General features: G+C 47.7%; 2 protein-coding genes across 3 annotated transcripts in view; one reads left to right on the top strand and one right to left on the bottom strand.

Moving 5' to 3' along the window:
• CCDC150 (coiled-coil domain containing 150) overlaps positions 1-4,857 on the top strand; it is a 68,236-nt gene extending 63,379 nt beyond the window's left edge. The window contains exons 22-23 of the mRNA XM_048483598.1: positions 1,803-1,922; positions 3,550-4,857. Coding sequence (XP_048339555.1) covers positions 1,803-1,922; positions 3,550-3,642 — 213 coding nt within the window. The 3' untranslated portion in view covers positions 3,643-4,857. The remainder of the gene's footprint in view (positions 1-1,802; positions 1,923-3,549) is intronic.
• GTF3C3 (general transcription factor IIIC subunit 3) overlaps positions 3,530-26,107 on the bottom strand; it is a 36,789-nt gene continuing 14,211 nt past the window's right edge. The window contains exons 11-20 of one of the 2 annotated variants that reach the window (XR_007243530.1): positions 25,069-25,240; positions 22,577-22,779; positions 20,063-20,164; positions 18,414-18,549; positions 18,018-18,255; positions 16,127-16,317; positions 14,173-14,297; positions 10,941-11,093; positions 8,478-9,002; positions 3,530-3,541 (exon numbers count right to left, since the gene is read on the bottom strand). Coding sequence is in view for 1 of the 2 variants with exons in the window: in XM_048484985.1 (XP_048340942.1) it covers positions 8,880-9,002; positions 10,941-11,093; positions 14,173-14,297; positions 16,127-16,317; positions 18,018-18,255; positions 18,414-18,549; positions 20,063-20,164; positions 22,577-22,779; positions 25,069-25,240 (1,443 nt within the window). In the remaining variant the exon portion in view is untranslated. Of the gene's footprint in view, positions 3,542-7,222; positions 9,003-10,940; positions 11,094-14,172; positions 14,298-16,126; positions 16,318-18,017; positions 18,256-18,413; positions 18,550-20,062; positions 20,165-22,576; positions 22,780-25,068; positions 25,241-26,107 lie in introns of those variants that run through there. The other variant, XM_048484985.1, reaches the window with a different exon arrangement.

Here is a 26,107-nt window from a genome sequence, read left to right as displayed (position 1 = left end):
AAGAACGCTGTATATTTCACATGAAAAATAAACGTGTTCAGTGTTAATGGGTGTGAATTTTCCTGCATTTCATGGTGGGGAGGGGAGGGGTCTAGCTTAGAGTTCCTTTGCATTGCAGGGGGAAGGGAGAGTGTCCCCCCAAATACTGATGAAATATCTGTTTTTCATACACTGAAAATCGTGTCTGAGAAACAACTGGATTTGAATACAGTAATACAGTAAAACAACTGGATTTGAATACAGTAAGTTTAGAGCTGAATCCAGCTTCAAAATGTTTGACAATCACTGATGTAAACGGGATTGACTTCCACGCAATTCAAGAATTGCCCAAAAGGGCAGCACTCCTGGGATTTTGCCTGCCCAAGGCACAACTCACCACGCTGAGAGAGCCATGCCTCCGACGCTACCGGTACAACTGGAACACTCTGGGAACAACCGTATCAAGGTTGTTCTGGGCTTTTGTACATCGACTGCATGAACTTTGCAAGTGTTTGCTCATGTAGTGAAGTTTGCATTCTTGAGACTGGAAAGTATCTGTGACTCATCCAGAAACTCAATAGAGTTTCACATTAGCAAGAGATGTTAGCTAATTCACCTGTGGGTTAGATGCCCTGGACGATACCACCTGATTTTCGTCAGGACGGATCGTGCTGTGTATGTCCCTGTTCCATGTTGTAGCTTGCGCAGTTGGGTGCCTGCTGGAGTAGGGAGTGGGGGAAGGCAGCTTGGGCCTGGCTTTTCAGCTCTGAGGGACCCTCCCAGACTGCTTTCCTTTGCAACTAATCAATAGAATCATAGAGTTGGAAGAGACCACCAGGGCCATCAAGTCCAACCCCCTGCCATGCAGGAACACACAATCAAAGCACTCCTGACATATGATCATCCAGCCTCTGTTTAAAAACCTCCAAAGGAGACTCCACCAGTCTCCAAGGCAGTGAATTCCACTGTCGAACAGCCCTGATGGTCGGAAACTTCTTCCTAATGTTTAGGTGGAATCTCTTTTCCTGCACCTTGAATCCATTACTCCGTGTCCTAGTCTCTGAGGCAGCAGAAAACAAGCTTGCTCCCTCTTCGACATGGCATCCCTTCAAATATTTAAACATAGCTATCATGTCCCTCCTTAACCTTCACTTCTCCAGACTAAACATCCCCAGCTCCCTAAGGCAGATTCCACCTGGGCACAAAACTGTGGCGCGAAAACGGTGTAAACCCTTTTACGCTGTTTAAAACCATTTTACACCATTTTCACACCTTTTGGCCCATGCGGAATCTGCCTAAGTCTCTCCTCGTAGGGCATGGATGTATATAGGCAAGCCGTGCAAAGCAGCTGTCAGTCTCACAGTATTACAAGAGGTGTCCTTCATCTTAAGAAAATGCAGTGGTTGTTGAGTCTGAGACCAAAAAATGATTATAACTGGGGCATGGTAGTATGTTGCTAACACAAGAATCCATTCATTTTGATGGCCAAAATTTGTTTGAATTCTGTTCCCCTGACTGCTGACCAAAAGATGCTTGTTGGAACTAAAGGCCTATTCTTTTAGCATCCCTTTGAAATAAGAAGGGAAGATCTTCATGGAGGGGGCGGGAGGAGCTGGGCTTTCAGGCAAGGGTTTTCTGAGCTCGTTGACTTCTGTGAACTGACAAGGCTGTAACTTGGCTTAGGAGAGCACTGTTTTAATGGGTTTAAAAACCTTTTGTGGATCCGAAAGATTGGCTTTCAGAGGAATGTCAGAGCCTGGAAATGGAATGCCGGTCCTTATGTGTCCTTTTTTTCTCTCTTTACTCCCCCACTGCCCCCACAGATAACAGCTAATCTGGAGGAAGCTCATCATTGGTTCAAGTCAAAGTTTGACAGTCTGCAGCGGGAGCTTGCAAAAAACCGGCAGCAGAGGATTCCTGGGGAACAAGGTTATGAAGAAGAGGTCAGTAAGGGGATAGAATCGCCTGAGAACAGCATGTGCCGGTGCAGTGAGCGCTAAGTCCTTTCAGGAGTGAATGAGGCACACTGGCCATACATTCAGATTTAATGCCGGCTGTGAAGGGTAACTTTATGCCTGTGACGAACTAAAAAAGGGCCAACTTCTGTTGTTATGGCAGGCTGAGAATTTTTCTTGCTACTTTTTGTCAACCAGTCCCTTGCTACACCTCAATATGGGAGACTTCACTTTTTTGTGGATGAGTGGCACAGATTTCACAACACAGATTGTAACTGTTTGAATCGCTTGCATGGCAATTTGAAGGGATTTCTGTCAACTGACGTTCTCGTAATCCCTTCCCTGCCCAAAAGAGCACTTTCCTCTTGAGCAGAGATATTTTGAAAGAAAAAAAAGGTTATTGGAAACTTGCAGCCTCTGCTAGAGTCTAAACATTTCCATCTGAATAAGACATCTAGACTTCCAGTCACCCGGCCTGTGTGCGCTTGTTATAGCTGTGGCTGGATGGTTATAATGCAGGGCTTGTCAGGTTGCAACTGACTCACGGCGACCTTTCATAAGGTTTGGCCTTGTCTTCCTCTGCGCAGCAATCCTGGACTTCCTTTGTTGTCTCCCACCCGAGTGCTACTAATCAGGGCTTGATTGACCCTGCTTGATTGACCCTGCTTAGCTTGGGAGACCTGGTGAGAACAGGCTAGCCTAGGCCATCCGGGTCAGTGGTGGTGGTTTGCCACTACCTGCCTCTGCATAGCAACCCTAGGACTTGGCTTGGTGGTTTCCCACCCCGGTACTGGCCCTGATAATCTGAGTCAGTGGTGGCGAACCTTTGGCACTCCAGATGTTATGGACTACAATTCCCATCAGCTGGTGTAACCTCTAACTGTGGGTTCTGTGGGGCAGAACCTGGAATGAGTTTGCAACAACAATTTTTAAAAACAAAATGGTTTACTTTCTTAACACATAACATCTAACATCAACATTTAACATCACATTTCAAGGTCCTGTTCAGGTTTGCATTTTCAAGTCCTTATAGTTACAGTCTACTGATACTGCCAAGTCCAATTCTTCTTTGCAAGTGGGTTGGCTCCTGAAGACTCCAAGGGCTTGATGAACAGGATTCAACATGATGAAGGTTTCCAGGAGAACTCTCACCCATTACAACCACAAAAGAAACCCTGAAACAATAAACTCCAACATTTACAACATAGCAAAAATAAACAACTACCTTCCCAGTAGTTCCCAACAATATTGCAGTTACCTTAGCAAGGTGTTAAGGGCTTATACATCCAAAGTCCCGAGTCTGGTAGCCTCGTCTCCTCCAACTACATGAGGTCTGCTGCAGCCTCTTGCTGCTTTGAGTCTCCATCCCTTACTGGGTCAACCCATTCTGAGCATGGGGGTTACACTGGCAGGAGCTGATGGGAATTGGCCATGCTGGCAGGGTTGATGGGAATTGTAGTCCATAACATCTGGAGTGCCAAAGGTTCGCCACCACAGATCTGAGTTATTCAGGCTACCAGATGGTCATATAAGCACAGGCTGTTTGTATGCATTCCTGTGAGGATGCCACTTCTCTGAGAGGGCATGCTTCTGATGAATCCTCCTCTCTCAACAGGAGAGTCCCATGAAGCTCCCCAGCCAGGCCTGCCTGAAGCGCTGGGAGACCAAGCAGCACCTGAAGTTCATTGCTCGGAAGTATCTGAGCTGAATCAACCAAGGGCCTTGGACCGGGGAGGTTCCCGGTTAGCCAGAGGTGACAGTGTCCGGCCTGGGAATGCGCCTTCTCAAGCCAAGGGTGCTTCTGCGTCCCAGTGGTGGGGGTGGTGATGTCCCTGGGAGAAGGTGGCAACAGCATGGCTGTTTACGACCTGTCATCAGCCGAGATGGCCCCGTGCGAGCTCAGCTTGGTCTTTCTTAAGGGGAAAACTGGGCCTCGGGCTTCAGGCTGCATCCATTAAAAATCGGTTCAACATCAGAATGCATTAAAAAACTTCTGCAGAGTATAAAGTCCCTGTGTGGAGATTCCACCTACCTTTCTTCCCAGCCCAGTCCTCCACCGCACTGGACGTGAATGTAATGATCTTAGAAGGGCTTTCTTTGTCACACAGGGTGAGTGCAGCCCTCAGAGTCCCCCTCACTACAGCCTAAAACCATCATGTCGACAGGGCAGGGAGTGCAAAGTCCCAGTGGCGGTTTCTCAGATGTCCCTATTTCGAACGCTAGCTCTTTTCCATGCAAGTTCTCGTATTTGATATCAGACCAAGGCTACTCTGGGGATAATTCCGAGTAAGGAGAGAAAGGGGAGTGGGGTCCAGCACCTGTCAAAAATGCTTCCTTCGGCACAACGATGGCAAATTTAGAAGTTAGGTTCCCTACTGAAGTTAGGCTCTTCAACATGCACTGTTACATTCCCCCGGAGTTCATGTATAGAGCAATGCTTGTTCATTATCAGGTAAGGCAACAAACTGGGCAGAAGAGGCATGAATCACAGCCAGATACTGACCCAGGATATCATGCATCACCTTTCCATAAACACTTGATTTAATCATCTTTCATTCTCTATTTAATTTAAATTGGTGTGACAGTTCGCCAGTTCGCAAAGCTAGAAAATACATGCTTCAGCCTTTGTTAAAAAATCCCAATTGGCCCAAGGGAGCCAGAAGTACATTTTGATGGACTCATTCTCTTGTGCAAGCAGAAGGTTCCAGCATTAGCAGGCGACACTGTTTGACCGATCCAGCGTGAGGGTCGGAGTGCAAATCATGGGTGAAGTTGTGTTTTGTCTTTTTTACATCCGTCATTCTAGACCACTGCATTACAAGCATGTACATTTGATATATCTGAGTATCTCCACAACAGACGTGTATGTGTATATTTGATTAATTTTGTAGTTTACAACTGATTAAAATATTTTTACAACAATGATGATGTGTCTTCCATGGTTGTCCCTAGTATCTGAATAAAGTGGACATCAGTACATCGGATCCCACCTGAGGTGCACCTGCTTCCTGACAGATTTAAGTATCTTCTTCTGCACCTGAAGGATCCGGGTTTATCCACTAGCTCAGTTCAGCTGCACGTAGCAGTTATCTCAGATTTTCACTTGTCAATTAACTCTTTTACCAAACACAAAAAAAGTTCCTGGAAGGACTTAATTTATTTCCACCACTGAAATAACTAGTTCCCCAATGGAGCCTGTTAATACAACTTAAGAATAAAGCCTTTGGCCCATTAGTTCTGTGTAATTTGTTATTTTTGTCATATAAGGCAGCCTTTTTGGTTTCTGTGACATCAGCAAGGTCAGCAGAACTGAGCGCACTTCCTTCAGGTTCCTTTTCATTACATTTCATGCTGATCGGGTTGTCCTTCATCCCAGTATGGAGTTTAGACCTAAAATAGTATCTAGTGTCCACACTTCCAACCTTCCCAATCCACGATCTACAGCAAATCAGATACTTCACACATTACACACCAGGAGAGCATTACTCTTTTGTTGACCTCTCCACTGCCTTTGATTCAATGGCCAGATTAAAACTTTGGGCAAAATTGGACAATACAAACATTGACAGAAGGTTGTTCAGACCCTTGAGAGAACTCCATACAGATCTTACAACTAGAATAAAGAGCAGGGAGTGGAGGTTTCCTTACAGACTCTGCTTATTAGCCCCCTTGTCTCTTTAATTTTTATATTAATGACTGTGTCCAATTTATGAATTCTCATAATCATTTTCCTCCATTGGCCAGTAGAAGAAGAAGAGTTTGTATTTCTCAAAGAGCTTGCAATCTCCTTCCCCCCCCCCCCCCAACAAACAACCTGTGAGGTGGGTGGGGCTGAGAGAGCTTGGAAGAACTGTGAGTAGCCCAAGGTCACCCAGCTGGCATGTGCGGGAGTGCACAGGCTAATGTAGCTCCCCAGATTACCCTCCACAGCTCAAGTGGCAGACTGTTTCAAGACTTGTGACTGCAGAAGAGAGGGGGGAAAGCCAATTTCCCTTGATCTCCTTTAGTTGCAACAGCCCCCCCCCCCCCCCCGCCGCAGTTCATTTTGATTATACAAAAAATTTCAGGACGATTGACAAGTCGCCTGAGGAAGGGGAAAGTGGGGAAAGATGTTCTTAGCAAACACCGATGTAAACTCTTATCAACCTGGCTTCTGTGGCATCCAGCGTCAGGGGCCGGTCACTTCTTAAGACTCGCTCTATCATTGTGTGTGTGTGTTTACCTAATTAAGCCATATTATTAAGCTAAGTGATTAAATAGCCCTGACTAACCGAATCTCGTCGGAGCTTGGCAGTTGAGCAGGGATAAACCTGCTGCAGTCATCTTGGTAGAAGCCCCTGGTGGGCCACTGTGTGGGCAGACTGCAAGACGTGATGAGCCTTGGTCTGGCTGAGCAGGGCTCTTCTTAGGCCCTTCTGGCTTTTCCGCCAGCGGAGCTCTAGCCCTTCTCGTTTCCATTTCAACACCACCAGTGCCCCGTAAGAAGAAGAAGAAGAGTTTGGATTTATATCCCCCCCTTTCTCTCCTGCAGGAGACTCAAAGGGGCTGACAATCTCCTTGCCCTTCCCCCCTCGCAACAAACACCCTGTGAGGTAGGTGGGGCTGAGAGAGCTCCGAGAAGCTGTGACTAGCCCAAGGTCACCCAGCTGGCATGTGTGGGAGAGTACAGGCTAATCTGAATTCCCCAGATAAGCCTCCACAGCTCAGGCGGCAGAGCGGGGAATCAAACCTGGTTCCTCCAGATTAGATACACGAGCTCTTAACCTCCTACACCACTGCTGCTCCCAGGGAGATGCTCAGCTCTGTCCAGTTAAGGCAGTGCAGACTGCTGGGGGAGGCACTTTGATCAACAGTTGACATCCTGACAGACTACCACAACGCCACCAACCTGTTGCCGCACAGAGAAACGTAGGCAGCATGGGTCTATAAACTGCACAGGTTAGCTCATTCTAAAATCTGTCCTGTAAACAGCAATCTATTCGAAGAATGTAACTTCACCTCACAATATTATGGTTCAAATGCAGGAAAGGGCATACAAATCCCATGCGGCTCATACAAATCCCATCAGCCCTTGCCAGCATGGCCATGCTGGCAGGGGCTGATGGGATTTGTAGTCCATGAACATCTGGAGAACCGCAGGTTGCAGACCCCTGGCATAGATGCTGAAACGGCAGCATCCCGAGTAGGCCTGGGGGCTTTATGATGCAGAACAATAAAGATTGGCTGGGGGAGCGGGGTATGACAAAAGGTAATGTACACAAGTTTCCAAATAAGGCCGCACCAGGGACTTGCAGAAAAACACGACTGTCCTGGCAGGTTTATTCTCAGTCCCTTTCTTGAGAATCTCCCCCATAAAACTCTTAAAATCTTAAATCTCTTTAAATCACTGCTGTGTCTTTTCAACAAACTGTTCCCAACAACCCCGAGATTTTTCTTCCTCACCTGTCTGCACTATTTCAAGCCTTACCAGTGCATACAAGAAACAAAGATGTTTTTTCTTGAACCTTCCATTTTTGCAACCCCTGTGTCTACCACAGGGGTGGCCAACCTATGGTGCGCCAGATGTTCATGGACTACAATTCCCATCATCCCCTGCCAGCATGGCCACCATCGGTTGGCCACCCCTAGTCTACTACTTTGGTGCCTGCTTGCCAGTTTAACAGTTTAACTATTTCAAACATTATCAGTGCATACAACAAAAATGTTTTTTCTTGAACCTTCCGTGCACTGTTTTGCAATCCCTTATCTTGAGTGTCTACCACAGGGGTGGCCAACCTATGGTGCTCCAGATGTTCATGGACTACAACTGCCATCAGCCCCTGCCAGCATGGCCATCCCTAGTCTACCACCTTCGTGCCTGTTTAACTGTCCCTGATAAACCTCCTCACAGCCCATGACATTTTGAACAATCTGGCATTCCCAATGGTGGGAAAAAACTAGCGCTTGTGAAGAATGGGGTCTGCAGGCAATCAAGGGCCGTGAGGGAACAAGTCGTCTTCTTCTTCTTTCCATGGACAGGCGAACAAAAGCACGAGCCAGCCGAGCAGTATTTTGATTGCAGGCGTGTTCGTGAAATTTAATGGAGAATGGGGTGGATTCAGTTGGGACACCTTTCTGACTGTAAACTTCCAGATAAAAAGAGAAAATGCTGACTGTAAACTTCCAGATAAAAAGAGAAAATGCTGACTGTAAACTTCCAGATAAAAAGAGAAAATGCTGACTGTAAACTTCCAGATAAAAAGAGAAAATGCTGACACTGTCAATAAAGGCAGGTGAAATTAAGACAAGGCACACCATGGCTCAATCCAGTAATCCAAAAGATGGCATTTATGTTCATGAAACAAGAACAACAGACACCCACCCCCAACTGCTTTGTTCAGTTTACCCTGGACCTACTCCACTAGATGGCTGCTTTTCGGCGAGGCTGAAACTAGCTGCATCTACTCCAATACTAGTCACTAGAAACAACGTCTCTGTGAGAGACCCATGGAGGGATAAGTCAGAGGATAATCGGCTCTTCTCCAGTATGTTCAGCCCCGAAACAATCTGATGCTCACAAGCTGGTTAGAATTGGACCCTTGGAAAAATTTGCTAGAAAAAAGTCTGAATCCTATTAACAAGAATGACGTTTATGCCGTTTTTTATGCTGTTTATGCCATTTTTTTTTGTAAAACAGCAAATATTGCACATTTCAAATGCCTTCTTAGAGTCGCATTGCGTCCTTCCCAGTGGGGATAAAAGTAAAGCCAGGTTGCTTGAAGTCGCCACTCAGCCAAGTGAGGAAAAGTATCAATACCTGACAATCCAAATATATATTACAACACTGAGGGCTGAAATTCCACAAATCTGGACTCTTCTTCTCGACTCCGCAGATATGTGTGCCTGTTCCACTTAAAGCAAGAGGCCTTATTCCTCATGCATTAGTTTTCACTGCCCGCAATTCTGTCACACAGCCCCATGTGTGTACAGCAGCTTCCGAGCCATTCTAAGATTTCCACTGGTCTGATAGATGAGTGATAAGTTGAAGGCGATATCCCTTCGCAAGTCCGTCTGGTCGGCCTCTATTCCCTGGTAGGAGAGAAAAAAGCTCATCAGTCTCTGAGCAAGAAAAAATAAGAGGTATTCCAGTTTGTCTTTTGTACCCCCAGACACACCAAATGCATATGGACGAGCAAAGCAATCATTTTATACTTGAAGTCTGACACATCAATGATACTTTCTCCAATGGCTTTCAAGGACTACTTCCCCCCTCTCCCAAACTTCTCTTGAGGCACTGTCTGCACAGGGGGGCTTTGAAAAATAATTATGACAGATAGGAAAAGTTGCAGCAAATTTGTTCAGCTGCATTGCATGGTTCCTGAATACAGACATAGAGGAGTGGGTGAGGCCCAGTAAGGCCTCAGGAACCCTTTCCTTAAGACCCCAAAGAACAGCCTGGCTTTGAAAGAATGGAAAGCAACAGGCTGGCTTTGAAAGAAAGAACTCCCCCCACACGTTCATTTTTTTGTCATCGAGTCACAGTGACTTGCAAGAGACGCTGGGAGATGGTTTGCCATTGCCTGGATCCTGGAATTCCCAGGAGGTCTCCCATCCAAATACTTGCCAAGTTCGACCCTGCTTAGCTTCTGAGATCTGGCAAGATCAGGCTAGCCTGGGCTATCCAGGTCAGATGGCAGATTATTTTGATGGTAGTTTTTATATGTTCAGCAATCCCATGATTTTTTTCTTAGCATAAAATACACACAATTTCCGCACGGGCCATAAACAGCACCCTGGGGACGGCAAAAACGCCGTCCCCAGGGAGCTGTTCGCATGGGGGGCACAGCTACTGCACAGCCGCGCCGCCCTCACTCCTCCCGAGCGGCGCGAAGCCGCCGTTTTCCCACCTCGCTTCCCCAGCGAGGTTTTGGGGAAACGGCGGCTTCCAGCCGCTGCCGTGCGAACGGCAGCGGCTGGAAGGCGCCATCCCTCCCCCCTTTGCCCAATCGCCCTACCTGCTCTCCAACCAGACAGTCGCAGAGAAGGTAGGTCGATCGGACGACGGTGCTCCGCAGTGCCGTCTTCCCCACTGCAACTGGGACCATTTGTGTGAACGGTCCCAGGGGGGTTGGGTCGGCGTCATGTACGCCGACCCAACCCCCATCGTGGCCATGCGGAAACGGCCTTGAGGGTCAGATCGTGAGATGCATTTAGAGCAGCCTACACAGGAAGTGATGTTTGGGTAAATATACTGTCCAAAGTATCCAGCCCTGTGGTGTTAATAACACTGGTTTGGAGGGGGCGGGGCGGGGGGATGAGCTGTCCCCCAACATATATACTATATATACCCTTCCAGACCTAGTACAGTGGAACCTCAGTTTTCATCGCCCACGCTTTTTGTTTCGGTTTTTGTCGATTGCCTGGGAGAAAAAGTTGACTCGGATTTCGTTGATCACCTTGGTTTTTGTTGATTTCCATTGCCTGCTGTCCATCAAAATCGCGTCACTAGAGGGCGACCCAGGACTGCAAGGTAGGTGGCCCTATGGTGCCTCGGTTTTTGTCGGTTCCTGCAGCAGTGGTGTAGGAGGTTAAGAGCTCGTGTATCTAATCTGGAGGAACCGGGTTTGATTCCCAGCTCTGCCGCCTGAGCTGTGGAGGCTTCTCTGGGGAATTCAGATTAGCCTGTGCACTCCCACACACGCCAGCTGGGTGACCTTGGGCTAGTCACAGCTTCTCGGAGCTCTCTCAGCCCCACCTACCTCACAGGGTGTTTGTTGTGAGGGGGGAAGGGCAAGGAGATTGTCAGCCCCTTTGAGTCTCCTGCAGGAGAGAAAGGGGGGATATAAATCCAAACTCTTCTTCTTCTTCTTCTACTGATGAAAACTGAGATTCCACTGTAACTATAACATATGCTGCAGTTTCTTTAACGTTGTAAGGATTTTCAAACAATAAAACAAACCAATACTGATTTTAATTTTTTGGTCTACTGATTATTGCTCACAGATGCAAACTACTGGTGCCAAATACCTCCAAGATCAGTGGGGGGATCTCCAGGGCCTTTTGGTAGTAGTGAATGGCCAGATGTACCAAACCCAGCTGGTGAAGAGCACGGCCTAAATTGTACAAAGATTCTTGGCAAGAACCACGGAGATGGAGGTAGCGGTGGAGGAAGGAGAAGCCCTGCATGGAAAAAGAACAGCGCAGAGACCAACCTGGGGATTACGAGAGCCATTTAAAAGACAGAAAGGATCCTCTATAGTAACTGCCCCTTCTGCCCACTTAATCAACAAGGAAATTTCTTACACCAGTTTGGAACAATGCAGCATCAGCCGGTCAGAAGGGTGTATGAAATAGTCTACTGACCAATGCAATCATTTCAATGCACTATTTAGTTTAGGATGGAGCCCAAGAGTGCACAGAAGATAGAAAAGATACCTGATGTGTCTCTCTTTCTGAGGGTTTTTTTAATTTGGGGTGTGTGTGTGTGTGTGTTATAAAAGAAGAGTTGGATTTATTCCCCCTTTCTCTCCTGCAGGAGACTCAAAGGGCCTTACAACTTCCTTTCCCTTCCCCCCTCACAACACACACCCTGTGAGGTAGGTGGGGCTGAGAGAGCTCAGAAGAACTGTGACCAGCCCAAGGTTACCCAGCTGGCATGTGTTGGAGCGCACAGGCTAATCTGAATTCCCCAGATAAGCCTCTACAGCTCAAGCAGCAGAGCAGGGAATCAAACCCGGATCCTCCAAATTAGAGTACACCTGCTCGTAACAACTACGCCACTGCTATAAGTTAATAAGCTGACTATAGCTAAGGAAAGCTCATCCCACCCCCTTTGAAACTGGGGGAACTGCCATTAAATGATTCAGAGAAGGGGGGGAAATGAGTAAAACGTTGCTTTCCATTGTCCTGGTATCCCTCCACCTTAATGAAGTTACCTGCTCTGTGTTTTTTTGTCCCCTATAATCTTTTGTCCCCTATAATGTTTTTTTTCCTGAAATAAATCACAGCATAATCCCCGCTGGACCCATTTTTGCTTCACGTACAGGGTGAAATCGACACATTGTGTTATAGCCCACCCCATTTTGGCTGCTCTTCTAGTCTTTCCCCAAGCAAGGGAAATCCTTAAAAAGGGTGGGCTGTTTTCCCCTGGGTGACCCTCTCAACGTTCTCCTCAAATTTTGAGTTTTCTAGTTTCTACAATTTATCCTGGGGTCTGCAGGGAAAGTCCCCTCCCCAATACACTAGATTAATCACCTGCTCTTTTCCCTCAGCCAAGGCAGGTGTGTTTCTGCCTCTCCTCCTTTCCCTATCTTTTAAAATCTTAACCTTCAAGGGCTAAATCAGATACCCCAAAATGTAAAAGCACCTAACTTCTGACAGTACTCTGCTGCTCTTTTAAACAACAGCAAGGATCGGAGAGTTCAGTGTGTCAGGTCCATGCCTGTCAGTGCTTAGATGTCTTGCTGTGTGGGGATTGCAAATGTTTCCTGTAAATGCTTTCCGGTTTCCCTCTCCCCTTCCTGAAGATTCCCTGGCACCAGCCCTCCTGCGAGAAGGGGCGAACGTTCCCAGGTCCCTTGAAGCTCTGTAGTGCAAATGTTATACACTTTGTGAAGCACATTTGGCGTGGATCAAATGGGGGGGGGGGATTAAAGGATATAATCTCTGGATCTAAGCGGGAGAGCTTAGATTTCAGCTTTCTACGCGTTGTAGAAATAAACTGCTTTAGGACTTTCCTACGGTCTCTGTTATTTCCACGTTCGAGAGCCTGACACAGTGGAGCAAATGCCTGAGGAAATGCAGATAGGACTGTAGCCTTCGTCCTTAACAGAGTTTCAATATATCTATTTGGTTACATTATTCACAGCCCCCCTTTCTCACTGAGATTTAAAGCAGATTACACAGCACAAATCAAACCCAATCAACGGAGGGGGACTGGCAAATCTTCACAAGAAAGGCAAACTCCTACAACCCCGGCCCCACCCCAATTCTGGCTCCGGCTCCCACCTTACTTCTCTCTTTTCCCCACCACGAGCCATCACCTGCCTTTCTAATTTCCCTGCTTTAGAATCCTGTCGTCTTCCGGTCTTCACTAACTCTCCCCACCACTGGCTCTTTTCTTTCTTCTCCCAGCCCTGCTCACCTGCTCTTTTCTTCCTCCTCTGTGCCCCGATCTCATCCTGCCCCCCCCCCCCCATTACCTCCTCCTGCTCTGGCATCTCTCAAAAGCCAAGAAGCCACCAAAGTTTTTCTGTGACATCTGCGTCATAATTCACGATTGGACCTGAGCAGGGATGACTAGATATGTGGGAGGTCATTAATTCATAGCACTGCCTTTAACCAGAAGGGACTTGATGGCACAGAACACGCCCCCCCCACCTCCCCCAAACACACACATTTGGCAGGGGACAGTCCCCAGTATAGTAGAGGTAGAAGCCCTTGCCCCAGAGGGTCCCATTGAATGGAATTTTTTTTCATCCACAGGTGGCGAGACACATGTGGCAATGAAGTAAATAGACAAAACATTCACATTTCATATAATTTCACAAAAGGGAAAAAAAATCTGCTTTGACATTTAGTTAAGACCAGGAAACTCATAAGATAAATGAACTTCATAAAAAAACAGAAGTCTGAATTTAGCAATAGCATTTCTGATGCAATTACTGGGTTAGACAGACAGACCTCTGGGCAGCCAAAGTCTATTGGCAGAGGAGAAAAGATCCCCTTGGTTTCTGCTTTTAACTTTAATTCATAAAATGACAGCGATCTGAGTAAATATGAAATGTCACTGGCTAGTTCTTTATTAAGTGGACTAATGTTCTCATCCACATATTTTCGATTCTTTTAAAATTTGCATTAGAGTTGCAACCTCAGCAGCAGCAGTGGCGTAGGAGGTTAAGAGCTCGTGTATCTAATCTGGAGGAACCGGGTTTGATTCCCAGCTCTGCCGCCTGAGCTGTGGAGGCTTCTCTGGGGAATTCACACACGCCAGCTGGGTGACCTTGGGCTAGTCACAGTTCTTCTGAGCTCTCTCAGCCCCGCCCACCTCACAGGGTGTTTGTTGTGAGGGGGGAAGGGCAAGGAGATTGTCAGCCCCTTTGAGTCTCCTGCAGGAGAGAAAGGGGGGATATACATCCAAACTCCTCTTCTTCTCTTCTTCATCAACTTTAATGATTTAGAACTAAACTAATTCTTGATGCCTGATCCCTCATACTTCCAACACCCCCAGAGCTTGTTCCATGCATGTGCACCAACTGACCTGAACGATGAGCGCATGCCTCTTGAGCACATACTTCTGAGATGCCATGTGGATGAAAGTCAGCCCAATGCAGAGGCAGTAGAGCGGCTCCTCGGGATTCGTACGGAAAGCTTGTACGTATTGTCCTAGGTGGAAACAGACAGTGACGTCAGGCCGGGATTTTCCGTTCAAATGTTTTTTGACATTTATAGTATTTTAAATCTTTGTGAGTCCCTCAAATTCCCTGTGGGAAGAGGATGCAGGGCATTAAATTCCCTGTGGGAAGAGGATGCAGAGCCCTTCGGGGGTTGGGCGGTTTATAAGACTGATAAATAAATAAATAAATAAATTAAACCAACAAACCAATAACATTTCCCATCAATAACGAGAAGAAACAAGTTAAGCAACACTGCTCCAAATTGCTAAAAGGTGAACACTGGAACACTGTGAAGCATAGGTGTCAAACTTGCGGCCCTCCAGATGTTATGGACTACAGTTCCTATCATCCCCTGCCAGAACCATGCTGGGCCTCCATAACATCTGGAGGGCCGCGAGTTTGACACCTGTGCCGTGAAGGATAACATCACCATCATCCCGTTTATCCACAAGCTGTGTCTTTCTTGCTGTAGTTTCCGCCACTGAGGACCTGACGCAGTGAGAGAGCCAGCATGCGCAGCCCAGCACTCACTCAAGGATTGGGACCCCGCACAACTGTCCAGCTATTGTCCCCATTACTGCTGCCCACTAACCTGACTGGCTCACTGATGCCACTTTCTGTCTTCCTACCAGGTGTGTTCATCGCCTGTTTTTAAACGGCTTCTTGCATCTCAGATGCTAGGTTTCCCCACTCACATCAGCACACGTATGATTTTCAGAAGAATTTCCGACAACCCAGCTATCATCTACGTCAGAGGTCCCCAGCAGAGTGTTCGTGTGTCTCGTGGCACCTGCCAACACCCTTGCTGGAGCCCATTAAATATTTTTAGAAAGTGGGTGGGACCAGGTGGGACTTTTTGGCCAGAAAGGCTTCTGATTGGCCACTGGAGAGCTCATTGGTAAGGCAGATTTTTTTTAAAAAAAAACCTGCTTCCATAGTAGCCACCGCCACAGTGCCAGGATCTTCAGAGCCAGCATTAAGAGTAGGTGGACTCTAATCTGGAGAACCGGGTTCTCCTACATTCCTGTTGGGCAACCCTGAGTCCGTCATAGTTCTCTCAGAACTCTCTCAGCCCCACCTACCTCACAGGGTGTCTGTTGTGGGGAGAGGATGGAAAAGGGGTTTTTAAGCTGCTTTGAACCTCCTTACAGGAGAAAAAGGCAGTGAATAATCCAAACTCTTCTTCACTGTATGACTGAAGATAAGCTACATGCAAGAAAATATTTCCAAACGATATGCAGAAGGCATTCTGTTAAATAGAGCTTTTGCCAGAAATGATGAGGAGTAAATGCTAGAGTTATGTGTGACCTCATTTCCTGACATTAGGCAGTTGAGACTACCCCTTATGGCAGTCATTTTCAAGCTGTGCCCACCACGCATGTACATGCCATCAAAACACAGCCACCTGTGCCAACCACGCATGTACATGGCTGTGCCCACCACACATGTGCCCACCACGTATGTACATGCCATCAAAACACAGCCACCTCAGCCCATTTCCAAAGGTGCCCACAAGATCGAAAAAGCTGGGGACCGCCAATCTACTTACACAGAACAACATGAGGGAAGGGGAAATCACACAATATTTTAATTTTTTGACATCAAGTCACATCTAATTCATGGTGCCTCCCGGTGGGGTTTTGAAGGCAAGAGACTAACAGAGTTGGTTTGTAATCATCTGCCCCCCATCATGAGCCTCATATTCCTTGGGGGTCTCTCATCCAAATACCTGCCAGAGTTGACCCTGGGGAAAAACAAAATCAAACACGTCCCCAGGTTGCACGCCCAAGTTTTTGTGAATTCTAGCCATGAGCTTACCAAGAGCATGCTTGAAACTGCCAGACACAAAAGCGTTGTGGCCGTTTAAGACACACAGCGCGTGGTTGTCAGGGTTTTTCAGCATTAGTCGCAGGCAGAAGCGATGGTGCCGGACATCTTGCGAGTGCATAGTGATCTGGTTGAAGATATTCCAGAGCTGAGGTTTGTTGACATGTTCCATAACCATGATCCTGAGAGGAAGAAGCAGGCATTTGTTTTTGTTTTTTTCCAGATAACAAACCAATGTATCATTCCACACTCCTCAAAGAGAAGGACCTGCCTCAGACGTGGACTGGAATGTGTGCGGCTCATTCAGCAGATAAGCCAACTGCTCAAGTCACACGGTTCTTGATCTTTGAAAATAGGGAAGAAATGCAGCAACTACACTATCACACACCTGAGTGCAGAGCAGCAGTTTGAATTTTGCCACGGTTAACGTTGAGATGCAAGCAACAGAGCCAGCTCCAAGCCCTTCCAGATACACGCAGCTGGGAGAGCCCTCAAGATGAGCTACAGGATGAACCAGCTGCACGAAGAAGATAAAGGCAGAGGCAGCAGCTCAGCAGTAAAAGGAGAAGTGCTTGTGTTGAAGCTTGTTATGGCACACACGCTTAACCCTTTAAGTCATCACACCCCCATAATCCAACGCTTTCTGAGAAACGTATGTACATGCCATCAAAACACAGCCACCTCAGCCCGTGCAGCCCGGTTGCGTGCTGTCTCACATCCTGGATGCTTTTGGCACAAGAAAAATGCAGGCCACAAAATGGTCAAAAGGGGCTACTAGCAGCAACGGCTGTGAACACAGAGACATCAGAAGGAACTCCCTCGTTCCCGGAGCCCTCCCTACTGTAAATTAACTGCAAGTTACTTCTTAGAACAGTGATGGCGAACCTATGGCACGGGTGCCAGAGGTGGCACTCAGAGCCATCTCTGTGGGCACACACAGAGTTCATCGTGGGGGGGGAGGAATCTCCCCCCCCCCCGACACACACCCATCTAGGCTGGCCTGGGCCGCTGGGATCGATTATTAGCATTAAACCTAAGACCTAGTTTTGGGGAAGCAGCGTAGGTAACCCTGTTAAGCACTGTTAAACCCTACTGATTTTCATGCAAAAAACTAAAGTGTGATCCTTTACCTGGGAGTAAGCTTGGTTGCTGGCAATGTGGCTTGCTTCTGAGTAAACCCTCCTAGGGTCGTGATTCACCCGTTGGAAGAGTTGCACAGTTGCTTCAAAGCAAAGCCACCAACTACCACCAAGCTTACTCCTGAGTAACGCACGCCTCGGAGCCAACCATTTTTTCTAAAGTAAAACCTCAGTGTTCAGGTTAAAATGCCGTGTTGGCACTTTGCGATAAATAAGTGGATTTTGGGTTGCAGTTTGGGCACTCGGTCTCAAAAAGGTTCGCCATCACTGTCTTAGAACTACAGCCCATCAATTCATCACAAACAGAAAAAGAGACAACTCCAGTGATGCCGAACGAAATATTCTCAGGATCAGAATGCAAGCTAAATGAGATGGACAGCAAGAGTCTTTCCCACCATTTTTTGAGCTTGCAGGGACCTGGGGAATGCAGACACAACGAGGGTGATGCAACCGCAAAACAGCTGCCCTGGGAGGCAGGGCCACTTGCAGTTTGGCTCCCACAGTTTTTCTTCAGGTACACAGAGGTGTTGTGGCAGCCACTGCAAAAGCAGAATTTTTAAAAATCCGCATAGCCAAACCAATATTCAGTAGCCAATATTTCTGGCAAAAGCCCCACCCACTGCCAAATACCCTTAGCGGGCTCCAGAAAAAGTGGCTGGGGGGCACCATGTTGGGGACCCCCGTTCTAAAAGAGATTTGCTTAGTTTAGTCTCAGCTCAGCTGATCCGCGCCAGAGGACTCACCTGATATAATTGTACGCTTTTCTAAAATTCTTGTCCAGAATCGCAGCCGAAAGGCCAAAGTACTCCAGTTCTTTGCGCTTCTGCCGGTCGTCATAGAAGGAATAGTATTCCAGAGAAGAGTCTACAAGGAGTTCTGCCTCCTTGTAGCGAGAGAGGTCGCAGAGTGCGTAGATGGCCTTCAAAAGGAGGTTCCACCAGTCGTCCTTTGGCAGCACGCTGGTCAGCACCATAAATATCGCTAGAACACAATGCAGGGTTTCTTAACACAGACCCATAAAGTAAAGACAGAGGCTGTCCTGCCTCACATACAAGAGGGGGGCTGCTTTCTCAGGAAAGGCAAAACCCAGTGCTTCTCCGACACAAACCGGCGAGTGCACATACTGACACCCAACTCACCTTTAGCGTCACAGTTGGTCGTTTCTTGGTCATTGCTGTCTGAGATTTTATCCCTCGATACTTTAATAAGATAGAGGTGCCTTTCTCCAGACTTGGAACTGGATATTAAACACACCTGAGCTCGGTTCATCGCTACCTGCAAAGCAGTCAAGACAGCCACAGGTGCTGAAACTCATTTGAGGCTAGGGATACCATGCTGTAGCCAATTCCGTGGAAAGCTGGCCTTTTCAATTTGATGAAATGTCCCAAAGTCAAACATGGGTGACAGAGCAGAGCAGTTTTTATTGTTTTGGCTGCTGAAGACCGTTCTTTCATTTAATAGAGAAATACCAAGCAACGCTGCCAGAATTGGCTTCCATTGCCTTAAGACCGTGGTGGTGAACCTTTGGCACTCCAGATATTATGGCCTACAATTCTCATCAGCCCCGTCCAGCATGGCCAATTGGGGCAGATGGGAATTGTAGTCCAAAACATCTGGAGTGCCAAAGGTTCGCCACCACTGCCTTAAGAAGAAGAGTTTGGATTTATACCAGGCTTTTGTTTGCCTTTAAGGAGTCTCAAAGCGGCTTACAAACTCCTTTTCTTCCCCTCTCCACAACAGACACCTTGTGAGATAGGTGAGGCTGAGAGAGTTCTGAGAGAACTGTGACTGGACCAATATCACCCAGCAGGACTCAGAAAAAGAAAAAAAATGCATTTATACCCTGCTTTTCTCAACCTTTAAGGAGGCTCAAAGTGTCAGGACTGCAACTCCCAGCCTGCACAGGCTCCCACCAGGAAAGCAAACTGAGCGGGAAAGCAAACTGAGAAGCTACATCCCACCGGAGCTTCACGGCCAATGAGAGGCCAGAGGCTGGCCGAGGGGGGGGGGGAGTGGAGAAAGATGATTGGTTGTTGCTGAGTTCAGAAATAAAATAAATACTGGAACTGAGGACACGAATCCTCAGTTCCAGCACTCTGTAGTTAGGGCCACATAATTCAATAAAGTTCCTTTTCTAAAGCTAGCTTTGTCTGAGTGTGTTCAGCCTTACACAAAGTGGCTTACAAAGTCTTTTCCCTTCTCCTCACAACAGACACCTTTGTGAGGTAAGCGGGGCTCAGAGAGTTCTCAGAGAACTGTGACTGGCCGAAGGTCACCCAAATGGCTTCATGTGAAGTAGTGGGGAGAGAAACCTGAATCACTAGAGCAGTGGTGGCGAACCTTTGGCACTCCAGATGTTATGGACTACAATTCCCATCAGCCCCTGCCAGCATGGCCAATTGGCCATGCTGGAAGGGGCTGATGGGAATTGTAGTCCATAACATCTGGAGTGCCAAAGGTTCGCCACCACGGCACTAGAGGTTAGAGTCCGCCGCTCGTGTGGAGGAGTAGGGAATCAAACCCAGTTCTCCATATTAAAGTCCACCAATCTTAACCACTACACCATACTGGTTCCCACACACTAAAGCATCAGCAGCTCAACACTGTCAAAATAGGCTAGCAGCTGTAAGCAGGCAGCGTGGACACTGGAGCGAACCCTGCCCTTTTCTGTTCATCAAGCGGGAGCCCCTTCTGATCACTGTCCGATGATCATGCAGGCGCAATCGTGCAGCTGGGTGCCAAGCAGGCAGGCAGCACGACAGGAAGGAAAAGCAAGGATGTGCCCTACCTTGAGCAGCATCGCCAGCATCGTGAGCAGAGAATCTACGTAGCCAAACACGTTGCCCTGAGAGTGCAACAGCGTGGATCGGTGGAGCAGCAACTTCAACTCCTGACAGGCAGAGGGAGAGAACACACGTAAGATCCACAATCTGGGTGGACTTACAACATCATCGGCCTGACCTGGATGGGCCAGGCTAGTCTGATCTCGTCAGATCTCAGAAATTAAGCAGGGTCAGCCCTGACTAGTGCTTGGATGGGAGACCACCAAGGAAGTCCAAGATAGCTGAGCAGAGGCAGGCGATGGCAAACCATCTTTGCTCAACTCTAGCCTTGAAACCCCAACTGGGTTGCTGCCAAGTTGGCTCCGACAGACACGGCCACTGCTGCTATGGTTGTTGTTTTTAGTCATCAATGGCAACGTTTGTGGGGTTTCCAAGGCCAGGGACATTAAGGGGTGGTTTGCCGTTGCCTTCCTCCATGTAGCAATGCTGTGCTTTCCTTGGTGGTCTCCCATCCAGCTGGGCCCAAGCTCGTCCCGCAGGCTTCCATGGCAGAGTGAAGATTCGAACCTGGGTTGCCCAGCCCTAGTCCGAAGCTTTAACCACTACACCATGAAGGCTCTCATACGCACTTCACAAACATTAAAGAGGCCATTGGCTTTAAAAATGCCAGAAAAGAACATAAAGCTTGGCTTAGAACCTTTAGATTTTGGCTCCGCCTTCACTACCTGCCATCCGAACGCTCCCTTGTCTCATTGACACTACAGGACATGCAGGCTAACCCCTGGTTTTCTCTCATCGAGAGAAAGATTATTTCCATCGGCCTGCCTATTGAATCACTCTACCTAATGTCCTACTCAGAAGCGTACAATAGGCTCAGAGATCGGCTTTTAGATCTAGAATTTGCAAATTTGCATCTAGCAGCCAAACGAACCTGCTCTCCAACACAACTCCTAATTCCATTTGAGCAGAGACATATAGCCTATTACCTCCATACCTTAACGAATCCACGCGCAAGGAGAGCCCTCACCATTGCGCGTTTTAACGTTGTGCTCTCTGCCCTATTAAAGGGTAGGTTCAGCAATTTAGATAAATCCGCAAGGTTATGAAAGTTTTGCAAACTTAATGTGGTTGAAACCCTGACTCACCGACTCTTGTGCTGCACCAGATTTGATAACATCAGATCTAAATATACCAACCTACATTTTTTCTTTCAATCTGGGCTGCCTGATCTGACTAGGTTATCTCTAATGTTAAACAACTCGGACCCCGGTCTTTGTGAAGAGGTCGCCAATTTCATTGTGGAGATAGTTGAGAGTTCCCAGTGGAACATATTTGTTGTGCTCCCCGTGGGGCCTTTTATCTATCATGTATCCATGCAATTGTTCCCGATTCATGTAACTTTTTTCTGACTATGCCAATAAAGGCTTATGTAAAAAAAAACAAATGCCAGAAAGAGGTCCACTATGATGAGGGAATCGGGGAGGGGAAACATTTCGACTTGAGTCAAGGAGAGTTTTACAGACCAACGCGATTTTCAGGGTGTAACCCCCAAAAGTTAATACCCTAAAAATCTTGCTTGTCTCTAAAGTGCTCCAGGACTTGAATCTGTCCTACTGCAGACTGACACCGCTACTCTCTGAAACTATCTTCATGGAGAGAGAATGTGTCGAGAATGGCACCCCATCATCCGGCGTGGTAGCTATATCCATCTCCACACCGTGTTCATAGTCCCCGAGTAAAAGGGGATTCTCTCGGAGCCACTGAACACTCCCCAAAAGAAAGCCCCTTGCGGCAGCTGAGAAACAAACACTCAACTCCTAGATCAGTGATGGCGAACCTTTTCGAGACCGAGTTCCCAAATTGTAACCCAAAACCCACTTATTTATCGCAAAGTGCCAACACGGCAATTGAACCTGAATACTGAGGTTTTAGTTTAAAAAAACGTTTGGCTCCGAGGTGTGTGTTACTCAGGAGTAAGCTTGGTGGTAGTCGGTGGCTTTGCTTTGAAGCAACCGTGCAACTCTTCCAACGGGTGAATCACGACCCTAGGAGGGTTTACTCAGAAGCAAGCCCCATTGCCAGCAACTGAGCCTCCTCCCAGGTAAAGGATTGTGCTTTAGTTCTTCACATGAAAATCAGTGGGGTTTAACAGCACTTAACAGGGTTACCTACACTGCTTCCCCAAAACTAGGTCTTAGGTTTAATGCTAATAATCGAGCCCAGCGGCCCACGCCAGCCTAGTTGTGTGTGGGGGGCTCTATGTGTGCCCACAGAGAGGGCTCTAAGTGCCACTTCTGGCACCCGTGCCATAGGTTTGCCACCACTGCCCTAGATGGAACCACTGCACCCAAATGGCTCGCCAAGACAAGGGAGCCACCTGACACCAACCGTTGTGTGCATCCTTGCTCCGAAGAGCCAGATAGAAAGGAAGAAGTGTGCTGTGAGACTCACGGGGCTCAGTCAACGGTATGGCAATCATCAACGAACAGAATCGCACGCCGCAAAGAGTCGTGGCTCACCTGCTGTGCGGCGTTTGCATCCTGCGCCAGCGTGTCTGGGTCGTACATGGGCTCAAGAGCCTCCAGGGCTTTCTCAGGCCGGCCCAACTGCTGCTGAAGGGTAGAAAGTGAGATCCGGGCATCCAGGTGCAGAGGGGCCAGGTCCACCACTTTGGCATAGCTCTCTGCCGCGTGATCGATGTAGCCCAACGCCTTTAAGCACTCTGTGGAGAAAGGCGGGCAAAGTGGGTCCAGCTCCTCCCTGGCTCTACCCAACTTTTCCCATTTTTTGTGTGTTCTGTGCAGTCCAGTTGCTTCTGATTTGCAGAATACCTATGAATTCATGACCCCTGAAGTGACCCGTCGTTGACAACCTTGTTCAGGTCTCGCAAACAGAAGGCCACGACTTCCTTGACTGAGGAGCTGCAACTCATGTTGGCTGGTCCTCTTCTCCCGCTGCCCTCAACCCTTCCTAGAATTACTGCTTTGCCAGTGACTTGTCTTCTTATGATGACACCAAAGTGCAACAACCTCAGTTTAGCCCCGTGGTGGCGAACCTTTGGCACTCCAGATGTTATGGACCACAATTCCCATCAGCCCCTGCCAGCATGGCCAATCGGCCATGTCTTCTTATGCCAATCGGCCATGTCTTCTTAGCCAATCGGCCATGCTGGAAGGGGCTGATGGGAATTGTGGTCCATAACATCTGGAGTGCCAAAGGTTCGCCACCACTGGTTTAGCCTTTCTAGCTTCCAGGGAGAATTCAAGCTCGATTTGACCTAGAACCCACTCCTTCGTCATTGGGACAGTCTGTGGTATCCACAAAACTCTGCTCCAAAACCACATTTCTAATGAAGCAATGTTCTTCCTTTTAATGATATATTATAGTCAGACTGACCTTTACTATAGAGGAAGAAGAAGAGTTTGGATTTATACCCCACCTTTCGCTTCTGTAAGGAGACCCAAGGTGGCTTACAAGCTCCTTTCCTTTCCTCTCCCCACAACAGACACCTTGTGAGGCAGGTGGGGCTGAGAGAGCTCTGAAGATCTGTGACTAGCCCAAGATCACAGGAATGTAGGAGTGCGGAAACAAATACGGTTCGCCAGGTAAGCCTCTGCCACTTCAGTGGAGGAATGGGGAATCAAACCCGGTTCTCCAGATTCAACCCACCTGTTCTTAACCACTAGACCACGCTGGCTCTCTCAAATCCAAAATGAAGCTCCTTGCATTCATAAAATGGCTTTGTGCTGTGCCGTCAATTGCGAGCCTTGAACTGGGAGGTCCGGGAAGGAAGAACATTGCACTCAATGCTGCTGTATCCTTACTAAAAGCTCCACAACAGTCCTGAACAGGACTACAAGGACCAGTACCAGGCAAGGGTGCCATCTAGCAAGTTTGGGGACTCACATCTAGGATGCACACATCCCACAGAGGCAGCCTCCTCAAATGTGACCCGTGGATGTAGGGCTAACGAGCCCTCACATCATAAGAACATAAGAACATAAGAACTAGCCTGCTGGATCAGACCAGAGTCCATCTAGTCCAGCACTCTGCTACTCGCAGTGGCTCTTATCACAGCTGCAGGGGCGTAATGCCCATTGGGCAAGGTGGGCAGCTGCCCAGGGCATCACCTTGTGGGGGGCATCAACATGCAGGGTTCGTTTTTGGGTATTTTTAGTGGTTTTCCATTTGTGGCCTGCAGGGGGCGCAGTTTTTAGGCTAGTGGCACCAAATTTTCCACTTATCATCAGGAGACTGTCCTTATGCTACCCCCCAAGTTTGGTGCAGTTTGGTTCAGTTGGGCCAAAGTTATGGACCCTCAAAACTGTAGCCCCCATCTCCTATTAACTCCCATTGGAAACAATGGGGGATGGGACACCCCCTTTGGGAGTCCATAACTTTGGACTCCTTGAACCAACCCTCACCAAACTTGGGTAGTAGCATAAAGACAGTCTCCTGATAATACGCTGACATTTTGGTGCTGATATGTCTAAAAATGCACCCCCTGCAGGCAACAATGTCCTGGTGCAAAAATAAATTTGGTCGTGGTGGAGTGGCCGCCCATGGTGGGGGGGGGGCGCATCCAACGCAGGTTTTGCCCAGGGCTCCAGTTTGCCTCATTACGCCCCTGCACAGCTGTCATGTCCCTGATGCACTCAATGCTGCTGTATCCTTACTAAAAGCTCCACAACAGTCCTGAACAGGACTACAAGGACCAGTACCAGGCAAGGGTGCCATCTAGCAAGTCGTCCTTCCATTTCAGGATAATATGTCAGTGACCCCCCTGAAGTATTCTGTCTCTAGTTTTTATGAGATGCAAAACCAGCTACAACAGACACTCTGAAATATATTACCTATCACGATTTACAAACCATCAAGCTTTCTGTGTCCCCACCCGAAAAACATTGACATAGCAGGATCCCCAATCTTCCACATTTTAATAGACTGCATCATTAAAACATCATCTCAGAAGGATTCAGCAGAATGCACTAGTTTGAATCACGGCATTTACCTGCATGGCGGAGCCAGACAACCGCTAGGTTGTATCTTTCCGAGCACACCAGGGAACTCAAGAGCGGGAGGGCGGAATTGTATTCCCCAACATCAAGGAACGCTTCTGCCACATCAAGGTACAAGTCTCCCATGTCCTCAGGGTTTTGTTCCACAAGAGTGGTCAGTAGAAGCTGGCCGTAGAAACATAACAATGTTTAACTCTTACCTAGTTCATAATAGAAAGAACCATTTAACTGAGCTTCTAACGCTCCTTAGATGGCCAAATTGGATTAGTCTTAAATGTTGCCATGTTTTGTGCTGCTTGCTGGCTGGCCGAATAGCTTTGGGTGCTGTGTGGTTTCCGGGCTGTATGACCGTGTTCTAGTAGCATTCTCTCCTGACGTTTTGCCTTCATCTGTGGCTGTCATCTTCAGAGGATCCTCAAAGGGGCTTACAAACTCCTTTCCCTTCATCTCCCCACAACAGACACTTTGTGCGGTAGGTGGGGTTGACAGCGGTCAGAGAGAACTAGCACTGGCCCAACGTCACACAGCAGGCTTCATGTGGAGGAGTGGGGAATCAAACCCAGTTCTCCAGATTAGAGTCCACCACTCAACCACTATACTGCTCATTTGGTTGCACTATAAAAACCACCAAGACCATATGCATTTGGGCCCATAGGGCCTTCACCTAATCACCTAAACTGGGCTCCACAGGCTAATGGTTACTCTACTACAGACATCAGAAGAGCTGAAAGACCAAGAACAAACCACAGGAAAGAAGATAAACAGCCACCCAGAGGGAAAGTGTTCTTACCATACATCAAGGGAATCATTGATCATATAGGGAAACTGATGAAGAAACATAACCTTAAAACAATCTGCAGACCCACTAAGAAAATTCAACAAATTCTACTTTCAGCAAAGGAGAAGAGGGATCCTCTAATTTCTGCAGGTGTCTACCGCGTACCATGCAGCTGTGGACAAGTCTACGTAGAGACCACCAAACGCAGCATCCAGACACGAATCAAAGAACATGAAAGGCACTGCAGAGTAATT

This window comes from Sphaerodactylus townsendi, linkage group LG02, assembly GCF_021028975.2.
Source record: "Sphaerodactylus townsendi isolate TG3544 linkage group LG02, MPM_Stown_v2.3, whole genome shotgun sequence".
In the NCBI taxonomy this organism is placed as follows: Eukaryota; Metazoa; Chordata; class Lepidosauria; order Squamata; family Sphaerodactylidae; genus Sphaerodactylus; species Sphaerodactylus townsendi.
Note: the sequence above shows the minus strand (reverse complement) of the source record. Positions and strands in the feature narration are given on the sequence as shown.